Genomic DNA, 24,987 nt, shown 5'->3' with positions numbered 1-24,987 from the left:
TTTTCTGTCTTGTTGTCTTTTACTTTTTCTTTCTGCATAATTCATTTTTTCTTTAATATTTCCTCAGTCTTCTCCTTTATTTTTGGGGTCTTTTCTTTCTTCTTTTTTTGTTTTCTTACTTTTTCTTTTAATTTCCTTAATTTTTGTCAGTACTTTTTCTTCTTATTGTTTTTTTTCTCTTTTTTTTTCATTTTTGAATTTTTTATTTTCCTTTTTCTTTTTCCTCATTTATAACTTCTTTTTAATTTTTCTCATTTTGTTTCATTCTTCATTTCATTCTTCATTTCTTTCTTTCTTTCTTTCTTTCTTTCTTTCTTTCTTCGTTTACTTCTTTCTTTGTCCCTTTCCTCATATTTTGGCTATCATTTCAATTTTCTATTCATTTTTCCCTCTTTCTTTCTTTTCTTTATTCCTCACTTCTTTCTGTCTGAATTGATGTCTTTTGCTTCCTTCTTTAATGTTTCCCTCTTTCTCTCTTTCCATCTCTTTGTTTCTTCTTGGTTTCGTCCTTCTTTCCTTCTTTCTTTCTTATATCTTTCATCCTTTGCTACTTTGCTTCAGCTCTTCATTTGTTTATCATTTCTTTATTTCTTTTCTTCCTTTTCTGCCTTTTAATTTTTCTTTCTTTCTTTTTTCTGTCATTCCTTTTCTACATAATCAAACATGAATAAAGAATCAATGTTTATAGATTAATGTTCTATAAACTGAAAACCCCTCAATTTGTAAACGACAGGAATAATCGCCTGAACTATAAAAATATCTATTTTGTATCTTTGGACTTACAGAACCTGTAAGCTCTCTCTCTCATGGTACACCTTTTCTTACAATTGTTTCTGCCATGGCGTTCACCTTCCTCTATCCACCCACGCTCACACACACACACACACACACACACACACACACACACACACACACACACACACACACACACACACTGTCCTCTTCATCCTCTCTCACAGCAAATTGAAGGCCTCGTGTGGAGCCATTTAAAAGGCACAATGCTGAGGTCAGAGGAGCCGCCAGCCCACAGCGACAGCGCTCCTCTTTAGTTCACACGCAGCGTTCTAACTCTACTTGACCTCCCCGTCTCACCTGTGAGGGACTATCAAGCAGCAGTCTGGTGTGTGTTCTCTGGCTCTCAGCAACATAATGCGAATCACAACAACTGTCTCTCAGAGGGTCAGACTTGCAGATGGGTTTTTTTATCCCAGTTTTTAAAATGTATAACTCTTTGTTCAAACATTTCCACTAAAATATTGAAATTGAAAAACTCAGATATAAAATATCTTACTAGAGTTAAATCCTTGTTGCTTATCTGCATATCGTTTGTTGGTAGTTCATGTATGAACTGGTTTTAGGAGAAATAATTGTCAAGAAGAGGGCCTTCACCGACCTTGTCGGTGCTCTGGCCCTAATGATGGTGCTGTGGTTAGGGATGCATCCCGAGGGGTTAGTGCTGTTGGCTCACAGATTCATGGTTCAGCTGTGTTAAGTTAGCATGCTCTCCCCTTACAATTGTGTGTTCCCTCCAAGCGAAAACCTCCGACCGCGAGAATTGAAGCCAATGCGGTGTTAAAAACTGCAGTTCATCAAGTGTCCGCTTGAGGCTGGCTCCGGAAGTACAGGAAACCACATACACACCAATTCAAAGAAGCCGATCTTTACAGCAGAAATAAAAATGTTTACAGCCTGGTACAAAAGACGAGTGTAGTCTTGATAGCTCATTTCTCGATTGGCACACACTGTACAGGGGGTGAAGTTTTTCATAACGTGGCAGTTTTGAAGATATTAAGATTACAAGTTTGCCATGATGAGAGGCACAGCTGACTTGATTGACAGGCGGGAACACTGTAGCTGTTGGCCAGGAGGCTCAAAGTCCACCTATTTACCTCACACTAGCTCAACAGCAGTTACAGTGTGTTGAGTTCAACATTTCGAATACGGCTGCCGCAGATGGTTGGCCTCAAAACAGGACTTCAGAAACAGATGGGTGACGTCACGGATACTACGTCCATTATTTATACAGTCTATGGTTCCCTCTGGATGCTGCCCACAGTCCAAAGACATGCTCGCAAGGTTAATAGGTAACCTTTAATTGTCCATATGTGTAAGTGTGTGGGTTGCATCCCGCCTCTTACTATATGAATGCTGGGATTGTCTCCACCCTTTGAGGCCCTGTGATTAAATAAATGGATTGTGATCAAGACTATTTACAAGTTGCTTCAAAAATCAAAAGAATTCTGAATATTGTTGCCTGCTTTAGAGATACAGTGACTTCAGGGGAGTAATTGCTGCTGTCCGACGTCACCACCTGAGCACAATTTAGTCCAAGTAAAAACAAATGCACAGAAAACGAGTGTCTGAAACTAAAGGAAACCAAGCAGCAACCTCAGTCTTGAAATATGAAGCCAATGCAGTTCATGGAGTGTCCACTTGAGACTGGCTGCAGAAACAATGGAAACCACATACACACCCATTCAAATAAGACAATCTTTACAGCAGAATAAAAATGTTTACAGCCTGGTTAAAAAAAACAGTTTAGGTCTGGATAGCTCATTTATCTCTCAACACACACTCTACAGGGGGGATTTTTATAACTGTAAGATATTAAACTTACAAGTTTTGCCTAAATAAGGACATTGCAGACTTGATTGACAGGCGGGCACCCTGTATCTGTTTGCGAAAAGACTAAAGGCCCACCTCTTTACCTCACACTAGCTCGGACCAAGTTAGATTGAGTTCAGAATTTTCAATATGGCTCCCGCCGATGGAAGAATCTCAAAAAGGGGGCTGGAGCTTGTGCAAAACAGACCTTGTGTTTTTGTCAAGAGAAGAAGGCTTTATCCTCTGACCTCTGATGCTCAATGTTGTTGGCCCTCTTAAAAACAACCACAAATTTCAGCCTCTGAAAATATTCTGTACCTTAACCCCTCTGTTAGTCATGTATTCAGATGTGAAAGCATCTGACTACACTCCCTGTACCTCTCTCCTCTCCTCTCCTCTCCTCTCCTCTCCTCTCCTCTCCTCTCCTCTCCTCTCCTCTCCTCTCCTCTGGCTCACATTTCTGTGGTCGGTTTCATCTGTGAGAAGAGTCTCTCTGAATATCCTGGCAGGGGCTCCAACGTTTATTAACCTGTCGTGTCAGATGCCGTCTGTTCACCCGACGCTAACGCCCGTTTTCTCAGCCACCACAGCCGCCGTTAAAAGCTCCGTTTTATGGCTCTTTGATGGCGGAGGCTGGCCTGACACGCTGTGCAGCTGTTAAAGAGAGGCTTGTGCCTGATTCCTGGCAGTTGGGGTCGTTATTCATCGTGCAGGGGTCTAAAGAAGGTGTCCTTCTGCTGAAATGTTCATTAACAAGTAGAGCTGATTTAATTAGATTCACTGCTCATCAAGGCAGAAGTGTGGATTCAGTTGTTAGAAAATGAGCCATTGTTGGCTGACCATCAAATGTAAATGAGGTGTTAGCTGTGAAAGTGTCTCCTTTAGGATGACTTCATGAAATGCTTTTTACTTTCAAAGCAAAGGGGACTTCTGGGTATATTTTGCAGAGCAGGTTTAGGAAAGTTAGTCTTTGTATTTGTTTTCATGCAGGGACATTTAACGCCTTTGTTAGCTAACCATATCCCAGAATAGCTGACAAGAACTACGGTGACGTGTAGCTAAAGTAATGACGGGTGCACAGAGAGTTGTTGCTTTTCAACATCACTCGCCCACATGATGTGAACTTTCAGGTTTTACAAAGTTGAAGACCAGCACATCGCAAGTGGATGCAAATTTCAACTCCTCTCACTAAAATTGTTTGGTCTACACTGGCTGTAATAATCATAATGCAGTGCTAACAAAGTTTTATTGGGAAAGTGGGAAAACCCAGTCTGATGCAGATACTGAGTACCAATCTGGTAGCAGTGTTGAATTAATTAAGTTTACAGCCCCCATTCCAAAAGAGTTGGGACACTGTCTAAATGGTGATAAAAACAGAATATGATAGTTTTCAAATGACTTGAAGTCTATATTTAATGAACATGTATGGTCCCCTCCTCCTAAAGCTGGGGTTAGTAGTCAGATTTAGATACACTTTTTGTTATACTGGTTAAAATGATCTTTATGTCCTGATAGCAATCAATACATAATGTGTTCTTAAAAAAGAGTGAGAAAAAGGGGGGGGGGGGGGGGGTTAGACAGAGTCCTGAGGAAATGCTACATTCAAAGTCATACTAGTTTTTCGTGACTACTAACCCTAGCTTTAAGTTCGCAGGATTGTCCATGATTTCCAAAAAGAATGTCTAAACGGACGCAGGCCCACAGAAGTCACTAAGGTTTCTAGATCATGTTTATACATGGTTTCTGTATTGCATACATTTGTAGATGTGGTGACAAACTGTGTTCACAGACGATGGTTATTATGGACGTTGAGCCCATGCAGTGGCTTCCACTACAGAGTCATGTCTACTTTTAATGCAGTGCCACTTGAAAGCCTGAAGATCGCAGCCAACCAGTATTGGTTTTGGGCCTTGTCATCTTTGTACAGAGATTTCTCCAGAGTCTCTGAATCTTTTAATGACATTATGTACTAAAGATGAAGAAATCCACTGGTTCTCTGCAACTTTTTTCTAAATTGTTGAACTGTTTGCTTGCACAGTCTCTCACAGAGTGGTGAACCCTTCCCATCTTTTCTTCTGAGAGACTCAGCCTCTCTAGTGTCTCTCCTGGTCATGTTACTTAATAATTAGTTGGGAGATGTTCCTCAAGGTGTTTCTTTTAGCATTAAACAACTTTTTCAGAAACATGTTGCTGGCATCAAATTTAAAATTAGCATATATTTTTTGTAAAACAATAAAATTTTACATTCCCAACATTTTTTTTGCAGTATTTTGAATTACATTTGGGCTTTAGATGATTTGTAAACTATCCAAATTTGTTTTTATCAACATTTTTCAGTTTGCAGAGTTCAACTTTTTTGGAATTGTGGTTGTATTCCTCCCAGTGAGGACCAAACAGTTTGTTTTTTTGGGCAACATCAGGCTTTTCTAATTTAGTTAAACTCAATCTAAATAATATTAAGAACATATAAATAAACTGAACGAATAGTTGTCACAATCAGCCCCACAGTCTGTCTCCATTAAACCTTCTCTGGGATGTTCTTTCCATCCAAAAACTTGAGATCAAGGCTTTATTGCTGACAGTGTTGGTGTTTTCATTCTCATTTTAAAGTGTGTGTCCTCTCCGCTGGTCTCACATCTCATTGCATCACATCTGGAGCTGCAGTCTGTATCACTGGAGTCTTTCAGGAACGTCATCGCTCATCTGCCAAAGCCTTTGGTTCATGTTGTGCTCTGTGCGTCGCAGCCATATTTCCGGTAACATTTCGTTCCGCTACCCCATCTGCTGTTGGCGCCTGCTCTTCTGTTCGGGTGCCAAAAAGCTGTTTGGAGGCATGTTAAGCATAAGAAACAGACGTGACTGCTCGAGCAGCTCATCAGACTTGTCCTTTGTACACTTGCTGTAATGCAGAAGAGCTGCGTAACAAATGCTGATACTCTTAACTTGCCAAGTCCAGACAAACACAGTCATGTCTGGCTGACGTCGGTACAAAGACGCTTTGAATACTTAGTGCTGAAAATGTTACCTTGAGGAAAAGATCAAATAACGCTCATCTGATCATGACTTAGTGCTCTTGTTGTTTGATTCCACCGAGAAGACGAATAGTTACTGATATCAAATCAATCCTGTGATTAACAATATCAAGAACGCATTATTTATGTCCAAATGTAATGACGTTTGGGTAATTTGATTTGAATGATCAAGTTACACAAAGTGGAGCATTGATCAAACGTTAAACTGAATGAGTGGATGCTACATGCACAGCCATTTATGCATCACATCACTGGAGACATACGAGAGAGAGTTTTATAAAAGATTTAGAGACAGGATATTTTTATATCAAACAAGTCGATATATTTAAAAAGGAAATATAAAGATGATATCTGAAGTAGAGGTGAATTATAAGTAATAAATAAATGGCATGCAGAGACTATATCTGTGGGTATTTTGAAAAGTAAACTTAAGACTTACCTTTTAATCTAGCTATTAATTTGGAGTACTTTTTTTAGTCCAGGACTGCATTATTATTATATTATTATTATTATTATTATTATTATTATTATTATTATTATTATTATTATTATTGTTATTATTATTATTATTATTATTATTATTATTATTATCATTATTATCATTATCATTATTATTATTAGTAGTATTATTAGTATTATTAGCATTATTATTATTATTAGTATTATTATTATTATTATGTTGTTGTTGTTGTTGTTATTATTATTATTGTTTCAACATTTATTTATATTATTTATCTATTGTATTTATCTGATCTTTTTAACTAATTGTTTTTTAATTTTGCCTTCTACTCTCACTCATTTTATTTATTAAATTACAATAAATAAATTTTTACAATAATGTCTTATTATTTTACCCATCTCCATTGTTTTCTGTCTCTGTTCTTTTGTGAAACACTTTTAGCTGCATGCCTGTATGTATGAAAGGTTCTACATAGCTTGAGTTGAGTTATGTCACAAGACTGTAAAATGTAAACATGCAAGCGATGCTGCTGCCGCCACAGATACCCGAGTAAATGCTCAATAAAGCAAAGCTCATTTTGAGACAGCCTAATCCTATGAAAGAGGATTAGGGTCACTGGAAACATAGTTCGGAGGCGGGGACAACAAAACAAAAGAGATCTGACTTTTATTTTTTATTCTGACTTTAAATTCAGAAATCTGACTTTATAGAATTTAAAGATTAGAATCACAGTTCTGTCTTTAATGCCTGAGATTCAGATCATACAGAGTGAGAACATCAATCCTGAGCTTTGGTTTTGCATCGTAAATGATTCACTGGTACAGTGAGTTTACTTTCCGCCACAACATTTATAAAATTGAAGAGTGGATCCCGACCTTAAGCACAGAAAACGGATGGATACATAGCTTATTTTTATGACAAGGTTCAGACTTTCAGCCTTACTCGGATAAAGAGACCTTTATCTTTGATATCTGTATTCATGCTTGTGGATTCTGAGCGGTGCTGATGAACAGCTTTAAATAAGAATTCGTACAACAATTGTCCGTACTCACGTTAAACCCGTACTTCCGAACTCATGGTGAGAAGTGGAGAGGAGAAATAGTTTTTTGCCTTGTCACTGAAAAAGCCTGCAGCTCACGACAACAGTCTCAAAGGACGACGTGCTGTTGCCTTGTCTTCTCTGCTAATAACTGACCTAATGAGTTTAGCAAAATAGCTGCAAGCTCAGCAATAATTCTCCCTGCATTACAGGCAATACTAACAGCATCTCTGCTGGACTTTTTCATGCATAAAAATCACAGTTTGACAGCTCCGCCGCCCCTCTGACATCTGTTAGATTAATAAAGGTCTCTGCTCTCTTCTGTCTGAGACTCACATGATAGAGATCATTTAATGTAATGATGTGTTCCTAAGGGTTTGCTGTGCTTCTCTCTGCAGGCTTGACCTGGGAGGATGACACCACTCAGCAGGTTCTGTCCAAAGAGTTGTCCAAGCTGAGGAGGATCCCCTACAGGCCTCAGCAGATCGGAGCAGACTACAACAGGGACAGCAGGTCAGATATTCACCCAAATATTCTTAACACCAGATCATCACACATCCAACATTTACCCACCACGAGAGAGCAGAAGAGCATAGAAAGTCAGAGAGAGACTGACAGAGAGGTGTACACAAACAGCATTTAATGCAGACGTCTTTCTCTCAGGCCGACAGCTGAAGCGATGGACCCACAGGACCAGAGGGTGAAGCCACTGGAGGTGGAGCTGAGCAGAAACCTGAAGATGTACCTCCAGCGTCTCGGACTCCTTCCCAGGACATCGTCTGCCTCGGGTCTGAGCGCTCCAGGCAAGGTGAGGAAATCCTGGATGCTCTGTTTGCTTTCTCTGAGTCTCTGGTGGTCCCAACTTTTCTTCTTGTTAGTGGTTTTGATGTGTTACTGTTGTTTTACTTTAGTTGCACTTTGGTCCAGAGGGTTGGTGTTTGATGAGACAACAGCTTTAACCTTTTTTGACCCCATATTTAGTCAAAAATGTCATACCATAGTGTTTTATCGTACGTTTAGTTCAGTAATTACCTTTCTCTAGCTCAACAAAAGAGTGGGGACCACATTAATATTCTGTATCATACAATATTTTGATATAGCTCTGTCCTCCTAACACTCCAAGTGTTTCATATTTCAAATCAATATGTCATAACATCCTCTGTTTCAGAGGATACTCAACACTCTCTTATGGCTACTTGTCAGATTTAAGCGGCAGCTAATACCAACGTTGGAAATATTCAGCTGGTGCAGCCGGTACAAATATTTAAAGGAGAGCTATTTTTCTCATTTTCACCTTTCATTGTATAAGTCTTGCGACCAAATTCCATCAGATCCGTGTCTGGTCTGTCACGGCACCGGACCTGATAGGTTTCTATTCTAATCAATGTGTTAACTTCCACTGGATCCGCTCCATTGCGTTCCGGCTACGTCTCTGATCCAGCGTCTCGGAGCCCTCCGGATCAAATACACAAGACTTTTATTTTTGCCGGATGTCGGAGCACGATGCATCAATCTCAACAGAGCAGATGGAGCGGGACAGGAAGTCAGCCACCAAAACAAAATGAAAACATCCACTTAATTTTTAAAATAAAACACTCTGTGTTATCATCAGATCGTATTTCACTTAACTACAACAACAAACCGTCATGATGAGCGAAGCCAGACCTTTGAGTAAAAAAAATCCTCCTTATTTATCGTCTACGGGCTTATTACCGTTCGTAAATGAACTTCTCCCAATATTAAATTCTAAAATATTTTTTTCTAATGAAAGATGCATGCCATTAATTTTGAAAAAGATGTGTGAGACGGTTTATGAAGAAGGCTTTGTGAAAGTATACACTGTGACTGAAGGGGGAAGCAGGTGGGACACATACAGCACACACACACTCACCACCAAACACACTGTCACTTCAGGGAGTCCAGTGTCATCCTCCATTGTCAGCTCGCCCTCGCCTCTCCATCCTAACTGATGGCTTCTCCCAGCACGACCGTTGGGAGCCAAATAATACCAGCAGAGAGTTCAGGAGTTCAACGATTTAATTATTAACTCTCCACGTGACTCGCTCCTCCAACATGTCCGCTTGCTGTGGGAGAGGGAGCCCGGCTGAATGGCAGAGGCCTCTTTCTCCGGCTGGGGGGACTAAACCGAAGACTCCCTCAGCACGCTGCAGAGGAGCCTGCAGGCGACGCTCGGGGCTCGTGGGCTTTTCTCTTCAGGTTCACGTGCTCAGTGCTTCTGAAAAGGAGCAGGAGGGGTGAGGGGTCCTGGAGGGTACAAACTTTATGAATATCGTGACATTGTAAATACCAGGAGGGGCCTCGCACATACAAATCATACAAAATTATGACAACTGTGAGGACCTTCAACGCTTGCCGGTTTTGTTATGTTAATTTAACCGTTACAGGGAGTTGTTCTGTTTCTGCGCTCTGAGGTGGGCGTTAATGGAGCCGTCAGTGACTCTCTCCTTTTGTTGGAGCTGATGGATTCGTTAATATGATTGCATAAATGGATTAATAACGTGTTTTTCAAAAATGGGCTCTATTTTTATGCCAATTATGACTTTTTTTTTTTCCACTGACGTTGGATGAAAGTGTTTAATATGAATGCTGAAAATGGCTCCTACATCAAAATGTTCCCATTGAAATGAGAGGTAGAACAAAGGTTTGATTTATTTATTTTTGTCTCTACTTTTAAATCAATGTACATATCCATTTCAATGATGTTTGCATTGAAATTTAGTCTTATACGATCAGGTTAAAACAACAGCATGCTTATTTGTTCTGATTTACATTAAACTGAACATTTAAATTGAAGGTAATGTCAGACAAGGTGAGCTTGGACTTCTGCAGGAATATTTATGCTTACATTTCTGTCTTCATTCAGCTCTCCTTCTTCTCAGAGCTTTGCAGTGACACGCATTTAAACACAAATGTGCTAAATGTCATTTTGCTTCCACTCTCAAGACCTGCCTGAAACCAACACTGACGTTTTTACCACAGTGTCAACAGGCAGAGGTAAAATTTTACTTTACCTTGTTGGATCGATGAAACAAAGGAATTTTATTGAAGAAGGCCCCTTTTGATGGAATTCGCCAAGAATAGATTGTGGCCGTGAATAGCATCAATAATTGGGCATTATTTGCCCCCACTATCTGCTCTGTCTCAGGGTCTAATTCACAGTATAATTGCAAATTGCTAATGATATTCAAGTGCAAAAATGCCCACAAAGTTCTGCAGCTATGTGCTGTTTGCTCTGTTTTTGAGCCTGATGGTGACTGAGATGTGCTGTAAGCATTTCCACCATGTGCAGCTCAGAGCTTCACTGTGCGCTCCCCTTCTGACGACGTTTAATTATATCCACATATATGATGAGCTGGATGGAGAGGGAATGGCCTCACCATTTTATTGTGGAGCTGATTCACGACACATGTGACACAAATGTGGCAGTTCACTTACAGCTTACTTGGTGGAATGAGCTAGCAAAAAGCTCACATGACACAGAGAGAGCCAGAATTAAATTCACCTTGAGCAACATTTTGTTTTGTCTTTCTGGAAGCAACTAGAACTGTTTAATTCAGGACATTTCACATAACTCATTAAAAAGTTTTTGTTGTTTGAAGTTATGATTATAGACTTAAATTGGCTTTGAGGTTGGTACAGTGTTGCATCTCTACTCTCCATTCTTATATTCTTGAACTTTTTACACCTGTGGAATCAGAAGGTTCCAAAATAAAGACATTTAATGTATCTAATGTTCCTTATTCTACTTTCTTCCCTAGTCCTTGATTCCTCCAAACAACGTCTCAGTCTGTGTTCATATGTACTTCTCTTTGATTCTTTCAGAGTGACCGTTTCCAGTCCGTCCCCGAAGACTTCTATCGCTCCATGGCCCAGCCTTCATCTCAGAGATCATCTCCCTCCAGCTTCTCTCCTGTTTCATCTCTCCAGAAGCAGAGACCTCCACCTGACCAGATGCTGGCCATGCAGGCTGAGGGTGACCTTCTCCTGGGGGCCCTCAGGCAGTATCTCTCCGGGCGTCTGCCCTTGCACCGTGAGGGCCTGGGACCCAGCCAGCAGGAGGCCCCTTCGCCCCGTCTGCGTCCCTTTTACAGCAATGGAAAAGAAAATTCTGGGCTCAAAATGGAGACCTTGAAACCCAGGCCTCTGGAGTTGGGGAGAACTCAAGGGGCTTCAGTCAGGGACCCTCTGACTTCTGTGGATGGTGTGTGTTTTATGAATTTTAACATCAGAAAACCATGTACTCAAACTGGCATCTAACAATGCTTTGTCTTTGTGGCTTTCTTTTCTCATTTGCGTCGCCTCCAGAGAGGTTCATCGAGAAGGTTCTGAACAACGTCGGCCAGCAGCACGTAGACGTGGACGAACTGACACAGCAGGACTTGGACCAGCTGTCCAGCCTCATAGCTGACGCTCTGCAGGTGGTGGACAAGGACAGAGGACTAAACAGGGGCCGGATCTGGGATAGACCTGAACCGAGAGACCTGGAAGAACAGAGGAGTGTGGAAGAAGAAGAGGACGAGGCTGCCAAGGATGAGGAAGAGAAGAAATTGCTTCAAAATGCCCCAACACTGAAGCCACAGGAGAGCGCTTCAATTGTGCCTCCAGCACTTCAAGGTAATTATACAAGGATTCATTTTGTGCTCTTACACAATTAGAGTATTGATCACGAGCTGGTACATACATAATTGTGTAGGTAGAATAAATAAAGGAGCTCCCAAACAGCTTTCTGCAAGGCTGCAACATAAAAATCAATGTGAAAATAAACAGCCTTCTTGTCCAGCTCAGTGGTAACACGGCTAGTTTTAATGGTCCGGTGTCTTCTGAGACCATTGAACATATTTACACTCAAAGTACTGGGCTCTGGAAAAGGCTTAAATATGATCTCCTCACGACCATCTGTGATAACTTTCTGTGAAGAAGCAACAATAATCATCCCAAAACGCTTCATTTCCAGAGAGGTATTACATTAATGCTCCTCTGCTTCAGAAAGTTTCCTAATGGGCTCTGTGAAGGTGGTATGTCCCAGCTAAAGATCCTGCAAGCAGCGCTTAAAGTCCATGAAAAATGCAACCTTGAGACCTAAGGTTTAAGACAAGATACAATACAATACTATATGATATGATAGGATACAGTCCAATGGGAAACGATTCAAGTCTAAAAGGAAAGGATAGGTTAGGATACGATACAATACACACACTCCAACAGGAAATGACAATATGTTTCAGTACGCATAATGGGATATGACACAATCAACCAGGATACGATACAATATGATACAATATAATACAATATGATACAGTCAAACAGGCTAGACTACAATAGCATACATTACAATAAAATACTATACGTTGTCATATATGATACGAAACGATACGAAATTATACAAAACAATACGATATGAAACTTTACAAAACATTACGAAACGATACAATATGATACGATACAATCCAACAGGATAAATTACGATATGATATGATACGATAGCTATTGATACGATAGCATATGATACGATAGCATATGATACGATAGCATATGATACGATAGCATATGATACGATAGTATATGATATGATATGATATGATATGATCATTGACTGTATAAAATATGGACATAGTATCCGTGCCGTCACCCATCTGTTCCTAAGAGCTGTTTTGAAGCAAATCGTCGGCAGCAGCCATATTGGTAATGCGGAACTCAACTAGGCAGAGTGTGACGTAGTGTGAGTCTCTTAGCCAATGGCTGTGTGTTCCCGACCGGGAGTCACGTCAGTCATGTCCTTATTTGGGCAAAACTCATAATCTTAATATCTTCTTAACTGTCACGTTAGAAAAAAATTCACCCCCCGTACAGTGTGTGCCGATAGAGAGATTAGCGTTGTAGGGCCAAGCCGTTTTTTGAACCAGGCTGTAAACATGTTTATTAATGCTGCAAAGATCGTCTTTTTCCCATTCATATCTATGTGGTTTCCGGTGTTTCTGCAGCCAGCCTCAAGCGGATTTTCGATGTATTGCAGTTTATATCACTTCCGCATTGGCTTCATCGTTTGAGACCGGAGTTTGCCGCTTGGATATGATATGAAACAGTCCAAAAGGATACACTTCGATAGCATACATTACAAAACAATAAGATACGTTACGAAAAGATACGATATGAAACTTTACAAAACAGTACGAAACAATATGATATGATACAATCCAACAGGTTAAATTATGATAGGATATACGGTACGATACGATACGATGTACTTTATTGTCCCCGTAGGGAAATTTGTCTTTGACATCAGTGCTGCACGTTACCTGCTCCTACAAAATCACCACAATGACACAAGAACACATAAATAAATAAGAAAAGTACAATAAATAATACACATTCATACAACACACAGCATACTCTTAAGGAGAGAGCACCATGACACTGTCCCCACCCTAACAGGCTATTTACTATTTAAAACTCTGATAGAGGTTGGCACAAAGGAGTTTTTAGAACGATTCAATTTACACTTGGGGACTCTGTACCTTCTTCCAGAGGGTAAAAGTTCATACTGAGAGTAAAGGATGTGCAACGGGTCTCCAAGTTTTCTCTGGGCCTGCCCAAGAACACACTGCTCATAAATGGCCTGTAGGGAAGGGTTGCCAGTCTTCCCTATGACCTTCATGGCAGTCTGCACCAGGCGAGAGAGTTTGGTTTTGAGCTGAACAGAGAGGTTACCTTACCATGCTGTCATCCCATACCTAATGATACTCTCCAGTACAGCCTGATAAAACAAAAACATAGCCTGCTGATTCACACCAAACACCCTGAGCTGACATAAAAAGTACAATCTTAGCTGTATGCGGGAACACAGGTTATCAATGTGGGCCTCCCAGCTGAACTTAATATCCAGGTGGACACCTAAATATTTGTAGGAGCCGACCTGACAGATGTTTGTGTCATGAATAAGGACTGGAGTGTGATCACCCACAGAGCGAGGGTCAAACACCATCTCCTGTGTCTTCTTCACATTGATTAAAAGGTGGTTATATTATATGATACGATATGATATGATACAATACCATACGTTACAATATGATATGATACGATACAAAATTATATGATACAATACCATACGTTACAATATGATATGATACGATACAAAATTATATGATACAATATGAAACTCCTTCCGACAGGATAAAGTACGATATGATATGATCCAATACGATACGTTACAATACGATATGATACAATACAATCCAACAGGTTATATTATGATAGTATAGGATATGATACGATATGATACAATACGATACATAACAATACGATATGATAAGATACAATACGTTACAATACGATATGATAAGATACGATATGATAAGATACGATATGATACAATACGATACGTTACAATACGATATGATATGATACAATACGATACGTTACAATACGATATGATATGATACGATACAATACGATATGATACAATACGATATGATAAGATACGATATGATACAATACGATACGTTACAATACGATACGTTACAATACGATATGATACAATACGTTACAATACGATATGATATGATACGATATGATACGTTACAATACGATATGATATGATACGATACGTTACAATACAATATGATAAGATATGATATGATACAATACGATACGTTACAATACGATATGATATGATACGATAAGTTACAATACGATATGATATGATACGATATGATACGTTACAATACGATATGATATGATACGATATGATACGTTACAATACGATATGATACGATACATTACAATACGATATGATACGATACGTTATAATACGATATGATAAGATATGATATGATACGATACGATACGTTACGATATGATAAGATGCGATATGATACAATACGATACGTTACAATACAATATGATACGACACGATACGTTACAATACGATATGATATGATACGATATGATACAATACGATACATTACAATACGATATATGATTCGATATGATACAATACGATACGTTACAATACGATATGATATGATGCGATATGATACAATACGATACGTTACAATACGATATGATAAGAAACGATATGATAAGATACGATATGATAAGATATGATATGATAAGATACAAAATTACATGATACAATACAATACAATCCAACAGGATAAAGTATGATATGATATGATCCAATACGATACATTACATTACGATATGATACATTGTGATACAATACAATGCATTTATAGGATATGACATGATATGAAAGGATATGATTTGTGATAAGACTACAAGACCCAATCTGATATGGTTATTATTATTTTATATGCCAACTTCTCCCTATCATTCAGTCAAGGCCAAAACAACACAATTCAAACAATGAAAGATACAGTAATACAAACACAAATAAATATGTTATATGATATTATACAATATGATACCTTAACATGCCATACCATACCATACAACATGACATGATCTAATACAATACAATTCAATATGATATGATCAGATTACAATGCAAAACTGTCTGATACGGTACGATACGATACAATGTGCTTTGATACAGTTTACTGTCATTGTCCAGAACAGATACGTTTCACCCCTCAACTTTTCCCCATTGTTTAACTTTAATTTGTTATGATGACAAAACACACTTCTGCTAGATCTGATGGTTTCAAACACCAGTTTGGAGCCCGGTCTCCGTCAATACCATCCTGCTTGCTTCCTGGTCTTAAAACTTACCATGGTATTGGTGCATAACTTCTCTTTTTGCACCCTGGTGACATTACACAGTGTCATACTGATCTGCCATGGTGTTTTAACTGAGTCAGGGTCACCTTATTCTCTCTCCTCAGCCTCTCTGACAATGTCCAGTGTTTAGAAGCTGCACTCTCACAGGTTAATAGTAACTGTAGAACAGAGAGAAAGCAGTGTGTCTCTGGTGTTATGAAATTATTGTGCCTGTTCAGTTTCCACACACAGATCAGCCAAAATAGGAAATAACAGCATAAAAAAGCAGCCTGTCATGAGTTGCAAATAAGGGCAGCCACTCTGAAACCTTCTTCTCCCTAAATGTTCTTCTTTGTGTCGAAAACAAAAACGTCTGAATACATTTACTCTTTTTCTCCAAACAGAGCGCCAAACGGATGCAGAGGAGCAAAGTGTGAAGGACAAGGTAAGCATTCAGTTTACGGTTAAATAAATCTTTGAATGTCAGAGGGACGGCTGACATTATACAGTTATGTAATATCCTGCATGAAGAAGGAAATGAACCCCACAGCCAGCACTTCTCAAAAGAACTTCAGATTGTGTTTGACATCTGCTCCTGTACAAAAAGTGAAGAGAGTACTCCGTGACTTTGACAAGAACTCGGTATTCCTGTGAGACGAACTTAACAATGGTGTCTGGTTTTTAAAACTTTTGAGGTTTTTGTGAGGCATGAAACTTTATAAATACTCTGAAATACTTTGTTTAAAGATAGTTACTTTGTAGTTTCCACCACTAATACTACAGATAAGTTCCTCTAAAACGCTGTCATGCAAAACAAACAAATGAATGAGTGTAACCAAAAGCAATGTCTTTTTATGTAAACAGGGGTGCAACAGTTGGAACAGCTAAATACGCTTCTAAACAAGACAGTGGAGACATCTGTAGTAGTGTAAGGGGAGTCTGAAGGTGCTTTTTGAAAGCAGGTACTTTCTACAGGAATTAGGAACCAGGAACCTTTTGAGGAATTTTGCATTTGAACCTAAGTTCCTAGGAACTAGTGTTAAAGGTGACATATCATGCAAAATTGACTTTTTAATGGTTCTTTACCTGAAATATGTGTCCCTGGCATGTCTACAAACCCACAGAGAATGAAAAAAATCCATTCTGCCCCTGTTTAGATTTCTACACCTTTCTGTAAATGTGTGTGAAACGAGCCGTTTCAGACTTCCGTGTTTTTGTTATGTAGCAACAATATCCGGTCTGTCACGGAGTCAGAGCTCAGAGCTTGTTCAGCCCATAGACTGTATAAAATACAAATCAACCCCTCCTCTGTTTTTCATTCCCTGCAGAAAAGGTCCCGCTGCCTTTCTGGCAGAGGTCGGTTTTACTCCCCACGTCTGCAGATTTGAAGATCTAGTGGATTTTTATTTGTCATGGATAAGTGCTAGCGCTAGTTAGCATAGCCACATAGCTACATGTTCATAGCTGTAGCTGTGTACCAAGACACACGTCGACATACTGACAAATAAAACAACAAGAAACACTAAATCTGTGACCAATCCTTCATAAAAGGTCCTGCTAGCTTTCTGGCAGAGGTCGGTTTGACTCCCCACGTCTGTTGATTTGAAGATCTAGTGGATGATTTTTATTTATCATGGATAAGTGCTAGCGCTAGTTAGCATAGCCACATAGCTACATGTTCGTAGCTGTGTACCAAGACACACGTCTACATACTGATAAATAAAACAACAAGAAACACTAAATCTGTGACCAATCCTTCAGAAAGGTCCTGCTGCAGGCGCCTCTCCGTCAGGATCAGATTCTGGATCAGATTCAGAGGGTTGAAGTAACGCGATCTCTGAGCAGCCGTGTATATTCAGCCAACATGTAAACATTAGATCAACGTGCTGGAGAGCCAAGGCACATCCACTTCCTGAGGGGGCGTGGTCAGAGGGAAAACAGAGTGTTCTGAGGAGGAATGAAGAAGAGGGTTTTTCAGGCATGCCAAAATCTGATTTCAAAGTGTTTTTTTGATCATAAACTTTAAAGACATGTTTTGGGGACCTCTTAGACCAATATATATTGATGAAAAAAGCGTGATATGTCACCTTTAATTTCGTTAACGAAATTTATGACGAGAAATGTTCGTCAACGACCATTTTTTCAGGACGAAAACGAGACTAAACCGCGCTAAACTGCATCACTGATATCAAAAACTCTGACAAACGTATGTTTAGATTTCGTTGACGAGACGATGACGAGACGAAAACATTAGTGGCCGACCGTCGGACATTCAAAATTAATGTTTCCTCTGCTGTGCGTCTTTAAAGATAAAGTGATGCATTCCTGTGACAGGCTGAGTTATTATCTGAGGGGCGCAGTGTTAGTTTGGTCTCTACCTGTAGCAGGTGTGCTCTATGAACCAGCTCTTCTCACCTCCATGCATCTGTCTCATCTTCATTGAAGATTTTTACCCCCTGGTGTGCGTTAGTGACACAACCGGGGGGACATCTGTTTAATATTTGCTGTTACAGCTTGATTTAATCCAGTTTGGTGATACATCAGACACATTTAGTAAGTTTGGATCAACTCCTTGTCGAAAGATGCAGATGCATTTCAGAGTGCCATGAACTGACTGTCTGTCCAGTGCCTCTGTCACTGCGAGGTGCATTCAGGGACCGTCGTAAAAGTGCAATACAGCCCTTATATTGTGTTTATGGCATTTTTATTTGAATCAAGAGAATCAAAATATCTTTATAGTGGTCACATCAAGAATGTTTCCTTTTTACATTTTAGCAGTTAGAGGCTAAATCATTAAACTTAAGATATTACACAAAAGTGTTAAAAAGTGTAAATTGAATATTTGAACGCTTGGTAACCCTGATACTGATATCTGATTGACTACATGAATTATTTTAAAGAGAGAGGATGATTTGGCAAAAATCAAAGACTAAAATCTGATTAAAACTAGACTACATTTTTTTGAGTTTCCACCGACTAAAACTAGACTAAGACTTAAAAGAGCTGAGAAGACTAAAATGTGACTAAAACTAACAGGCATCTTCGTCTAAAGACGTAGACTAAGACTAAATCTAAAATAGACGCCAAAATTAACACTACTAGGAACCAGGGTCTAAATTTCAGGGTAGTTGATCTACCCCCTTGAAATGTCCCTGCTCTGGGGCAGGAACTTTGGGGGGGGCAGGGCCTGCAATGTTGAACGTTTCTGATTGGTAGAGCACCCACAGTTTTCTTTTATTCCAAGCGCGTCCACAATAACTTAACACACAACTGTGATTCACTTGATTTAATAACTCCTTAACAATCATCTTCTCTGAGCCTGATAGGACTAATGCATCTCGTCAGCTCTCGGTGTTGCAGCATACACAGTGACCCTGTAAACTGGCGACCTTCAGCTGAACATTTCAGTGGGTACCAAGTTATAGCAGCTGCTGAAACATGGAAGGAGTCCTCGGGAATGCATCCTGGTTTAGTTTTTTATTAAAATGTTAAAATATCCTCGTCAGGTATTGAATGATAATCTAAAGAAGTTAGTGAGGGATGTGTTCGGCTGAAAGTCAGCAGTTAGTAGGGTCGCTCTTTAAACCGTAACACCAGTCGATCTCTGCATGGCTTTTAGAATCCATCTTCTTGCTTTAAGTCGAGCATTTTGGACGTTTTGAATCTGCTTTGTCACTCACGCTCATCTCCTTCAAAGTGATGAGTCAGCGAATCCATTTGCAATGCATTAATGATTCCAGGTCAGGAGGTAGCAGTAAAATAGTCATATTAACACAACACTCTTGAGGACTATTTGGACGGATAATCTGTTACAACGAGCCTCGTATTAGGTCACACCCTCTGATTCTTCTTGTCACTGAGACTTCATCTATGTTTAAAACCGTCTATGGTCTCACTGCACATCTAAATGTTTGTCCTTATGTATTTCTTCAACATATTTCATGTCAGCTCGTTGAAATCGTTTGAAATTAAAAACAGAAAGTTCAGTGTAATGAAGTTTTTGGCTCAGGTAGGGTTTGGCTTTTTTGATCTTGACAAGACAAGTAATTTCCCAGAATATATCAGCAAAGGGATAATAGAATATTATAATCCTTTTCATTTCACAATCCGACAGCTGGATTGTTCTTTGATTGAGGGCAATTATTTCCTCATGCTTGTAGCCGTAGATCGCCAACACAGGAAAACTCCCACCAGTTCACTTTGAGCTGTAAGACAAAAGATCCTGATTGAACAATGTGTCGTTAACCGAGTCTGATGTCTGTGCTTTTAATTTATGGAGGTTGATCCAAAATTTAGTTGTCAGACTTTGGTTCAGACATCTTACAATTTGAATCATTTCTCATTAGACTGAGTTATTTGTTCTTTTTTAAGTTTGTGAGTGTTAAACTCATGTGAAGTTTTAAAACCAAAACCTGAAAGTATTAAAGAGAGATGCCCGTTTCTCAACAAAAAATCACCCACTGAAAGGGATTTTTACCCATCTAAGTTAATACTTCTGTTTTTGGACGTGTACAGATTGATTGTAAATGTCTTAACAGAGAGAAGCCACATAAATTGAAATTTTGGCGAACATTGTAAATATGAAATCCAGACTAAATCCAGACTAATAGAAAAATATCAGTATATCTTTGGTGAGTTAGGAAACAAGCGTTATACCAGGACTCCACAGCAGCATGGATCTTTTCAACTTTCTCATTCATGGTCATCTTAACCATTCAGAAACCCACACAGCTACTATACCGTCCTACATTTAAACCACAGTGAGCTGTGCAGATGAGTCAGTAATGTCTTGACAGATAACAGTATTAGCATTGTGTTCTCTGGCTGGTATTCACGAAACACATCTGTCCTGAAAACTTTGGATTTCATGCAATCTGATATCAATATTTTTGTTTCTCCAGCCTGAGAGCGAAAACCTCTTCACCAAACTTCTCGCCTACCTTGACAAAACTTCCTCCGACGCCTCCCCTGCAGCAAGAACTCGTGACGATGTTTCCATGGAGACTCCCAGCGGCCACCAGGTGGGGATGGAAAACGTCCAGAGTCGAACCAGCCAGGCGGCAATGACGGTGGAGAAAAAGGACGCCACCCAGTCCGTGGAGGAGGTGTCAGAGGTGCACGGCTGGATCAAAGAGGTGGCGCCCCCTCCTGCCTCGTTAGTGTACGAAGAGCCGCACAAGAAGACGATGCACGTTCCTGAACTCCAGCTGGACGTTAAAGCGGGGAGGAAGAAGGCTGAGGATGACGTGTTTGGCTACGTCATCACTGACACAGAGTGAGTACAAAGAGGCTGATTGAATATTTGAAGGTTTGTCTTTAGGGTACCCTCTAAAAATGCAAAAATCTGTAAGTTTCATAGGTTAAATACCAAAAAAGAGAGGAAAATAAATAAAAAGAAAGAAATGTAGGAAAAACAATGAGACAAATTACCAGAAATACAAGGAGTGAAAGAAACCAAAAGAAAAAAGCCACTTAATAAATAAGAAATAAAAAACAGTAAAAAAAATACAATAAACATAAAATATATAGGAAGAATAGAAAATAGGATAAAAAAAAGATAAGAAAATAAGAGGAAATATCAGAAATCAGAGAAATAATTGAAGTGGACAAAATAAAAAATGAAAAATTGAAATATAAGTAGAAAAAAAATACACGAAAACAATAAAAACAACAACGAAATGACAAAAATGAAAAATAGAAACGCAATGAAAACAAATCCCATCAAGAAAAGCTAAAAATGAATAAAAAAAGAAGTTTAGAAATTTAGAAAAACTACAAGAGATAAAAGCAATAAAAAGAAATATGAGATAAAATAAATTCAACAAAGAAAATAAAAAAGTAGAAAAGAATAAATGTAATCAGAAGTAAAAAAAAAAGTAAAAGGGAGAAAGAGACAAAATGAATAAATAGAATAAATAAATCACAAGAAAACCACCAAAAGGAATGAAAGATGTAAAAACAAAGAAAGATATAAGTAGGTTAAAGAAATAAAGAAGTAAAATAAATTAAAAGTAAATGGAATAATCAAAAAAAACATGACATAAAAAGTTAAAAAAGAAGATAATATATTTATGTTCCATCTCTCTATTTCTTACAAGCTGTTGGTGTGAAACGCTCTGTGTTTTGAAGTTTAAGATCACTTTAGGAAACGTATCATCGTGTGAGGTAGCATCATTACTCACCATCATTGTTCACCTTGCTCTTTTTTAAAAAGTGGTCATAATGTGACTCATCGACTGGCACCCAAAAAAGACCCGATCAGTCTCTCTACCAAATCAGTCCTCCCACGTTAGAACAGTCCCACTAAGCGTCTAATGTAAGTGCAAAAAGGTCCAAACTGGCTCATGATTACATAGGCTGGGTGTAAATTACAGTGCATTACTTTTCATAAGTATGAAACTTTCATGAGATCAGACTGCTCTGAGTCAGATTTTTGATGCCAAGCTATTGTAGGAAATGGAAATTTATAAAATGTGGAAAACAATACCATTTTCTCCTCCTCACACTCTGTATGGAGCCTGTTCAATAACTATTTTTGTCCGTTGACATTTGCAGCCGAGATCAGAGCCGATGTGGATATAATAGATATCCCTGACATCTAGGAATACATTCAGACTGAGGGAAAAGTTTCCCATTAAAACAGAAGTATAAATGCCAGAGAGGGGATGTTTTTCTTAACAGTAGAAAACTCAAACGTCTCAAACCTGTCACTGTTTGTTATCTACCTGTAGACACAACATTACTCAATGCATTTAATTTAGTCTTTGTCTAGAAGCTTACATTTTTCATACCGAGGTAAGAAATCTGTTTTTCCTGTAAGCACAAATCTCCTTTTCTCTTTTTTGTAATGAAGGACAAAAACATCAAAGCAGCCTTTTCTACGTAACAAGTTGATATAACCAAGGATTCAACAAGAGGACACTGCAGGCCATAGTCTGTCCTTCGCTCTTATCCTCACCCAGAGCACAGTGATTCTTCAAATTGATTTCTCTGCTCCGGTTTGAGTTCGAAGACCTTTAGAAAACGGTCGTTGTAGTGTTTGATTTTTCAAACCTCTCCTGTGCACGTCTTTAGCAGCAGCAGCAGCAGCTGTAATTTTGTCTAAAGGCCTTTGTGACATGTCCCTTTTCTTTCCTCCTCCTTCACCCTGTAACTTGTCATTCAGAGTGATACGACAGAAAGACGTCAATGCTTGCTCTATAGGAAGAGAATTTTGTGGTGCCCCTGGTGAGGTCAATCTTTGGTTTGCTGAATGATGGAAAGCTGCACACCGGTGCGCAGAGTGTTTTCAACCTTGAAGCATCTTCAAGTTAAAGCTCATGGGAGGAGTTTTTAAACGTTTTTTAAACAGATTAGAAATAATAGAAATGAACTTTTATGACCTAAAACAGCAAATGAGACCTCCCTCAACATTAACTGTAGCCTCTTTTTCTCAGCATAAGACGAGAATGTCTACAGTACACCAAAGACACAGTGTTTGTTATAGTTTAATATAGCTATTGTTCAGAATCAGTGATACATTTGACTTTCATACGACACTAAGATGAGTATTTTGTGGAAGTTCACTTTTGATGCCTATGATGTTGTACTTGAGGCCAAGACTCGTACTCAAGTCCAATCTTTTATAGCGCCAAATCACAACAAATGTTATCTCAAGACTCTTTCCAAACAGTGCAGGTCTAGACCGTACTCTATGTTCAATTATTGACAAAGACCCAACATCAAGACAGGATAAGATCAAGTCCCATCTTACAAACAGGACTCAGTCTGATCTCATCTTAATCCACCATGAGCAGAGCACTTTGCAGCATTGAGCAAGTTACAGTGGCAAGGACAAACTTCCTTTAACAGGCAGAAACCTCCAGCAGGACCAGACTCATGTTAGACACACATCTGCTGAGACTGAATTGGGGTTGGAAAGAGGGATAAAGGAGATGAAGAGAGAGATATGATAGTGGTGAGACAGATAGTAGTGTTTGTAGCTGCTGGTGTCTTGAAAGTTCACTGCAGCATTTTGTCTACTGTAGCAACTCAGAGGAACTTACGAGACAAGGGAGCCCAGGGATTCTTACTCGACTCAGACTTGCACTCGGATGGGGGTTTTACTCGCTGTTTAACCTTGTGTTCATGTAGGCATCTGGATGCGTTATGAGCCTAATTGTAAATATAGTTGTGTATGTAGTACACTTCTTACTGGAGGATACCTCTAGAGGGCACACCAGAGAGCTCGATCATGTGCAACTACAGAATGTACTCAACTCAACTCAAACTTTATTGTCAGTCATTTGGATTTCTTGTATACGGCTGAACCAAATAGTGTTTCTCACAGATCAGGGGATAAGTAGTGCAAAGACAGGAAGTAGTGTGAACAAGAGACATGGCGGAAGTTTCAGAGGTTACTGTGATGTTGTCTCTGGTTTTCAGTGGCACAGTGAGGGATACGTTCTTGAGCTAGCTGAGACGACTGGTGAACAGAACACACCAGCCCAGCCCCTGCTTAGTTTTCTCATGCTGTGCTCAGTGCTTGGACATTACAACCATAGACTTGTTTACTTTGAGTTTTGAAGGTTTTAATGTCAACAAATCGAACTGAACTGCCAGTTTCTAAAGAGTGTGCACTTACACCGAGAACAGCGTTTTGGGTTTCATTTTGTGCTTGTTCTCCGGTCGCTGTCTGAGCTAACCTGGTCTCCCCCGTGGGTAATGCACTAGTGACAAGTGCCTTATACAACCACACTTATGAAAATGAATGAACTGTCCCTTTAAAGAGCCAGGGTCATCTTTGAAAACGCCATCTACTGTACCAGTCTGGTGTTCAGGGATTCTGGGTTGAGTGTGACTCTCCTTTCAAACAGAGGAACAATAAAATAAGGTCATGGTGCTTCTGTGGATGTGAAAAGAGGTCAATATAAAGAAAGAGTTTCTGTATTTTGATTTGAAACGACAGCTGAAGTTAAACTGTAGTTGTAAGCAGAAGCTGCACTAGGTACAGGAAAAGTTCCAGCATGAAGGTTGAGTCCTTTAAACTTCTTGAAACAGAAGCTGAACTTCTCTTCTCTCTGAAGAGCAGCAAAGTTCAAGATATCCTCAGTCCTCAGTGTCCTCTGCAGATT

General features: G+C 39.3%; 1 protein-coding gene across 1 annotated transcript in view; it reads left to right on the top strand.

The window, feature by feature from the left end:
• Nucleotides 1-24,987, top strand: part of LOC117826496 (receptor-type tyrosine-protein phosphatase N2-like) — a 231,307-nt gene that overhangs the window by 40,231 nt on the left and 166,089 nt on the right. The window contains exons 4-9 of the mRNA XM_034702594.1: nt 7,534-7,648; nt 7,799-7,943; nt 10,979-11,357; nt 11,462-11,770; nt 16,279-16,319; nt 20,776-21,149. Coding sequence (XP_034558485.1) covers nt 7,534-7,648; nt 7,799-7,943; nt 10,979-11,357; nt 11,462-11,770; nt 16,279-16,319; nt 20,776-21,149 — 1,363 coding nt within the window. The remainder of the gene's footprint in view (nt 1-7,533; nt 7,649-7,798; nt 7,944-10,978; nt 11,358-11,461; nt 11,771-16,278; nt 16,320-20,775; nt 21,150-24,987) is intronic.

The sequence above is a fragment of the Notolabrus celidotus genome, chromosome 15 (genome assembly GCF_009762535.1).
Source record: "Notolabrus celidotus isolate fNotCel1 chromosome 15, fNotCel1.pri, whole genome shotgun sequence".
Classification (NCBI taxonomy): Eukaryota; Metazoa; Chordata; class Actinopteri; order Labriformes; family Labridae; genus Notolabrus; species Notolabrus celidotus.
Note: the sequence above shows the minus strand (reverse complement) of the source record. Positions and strands in the feature narration are given on the sequence as shown.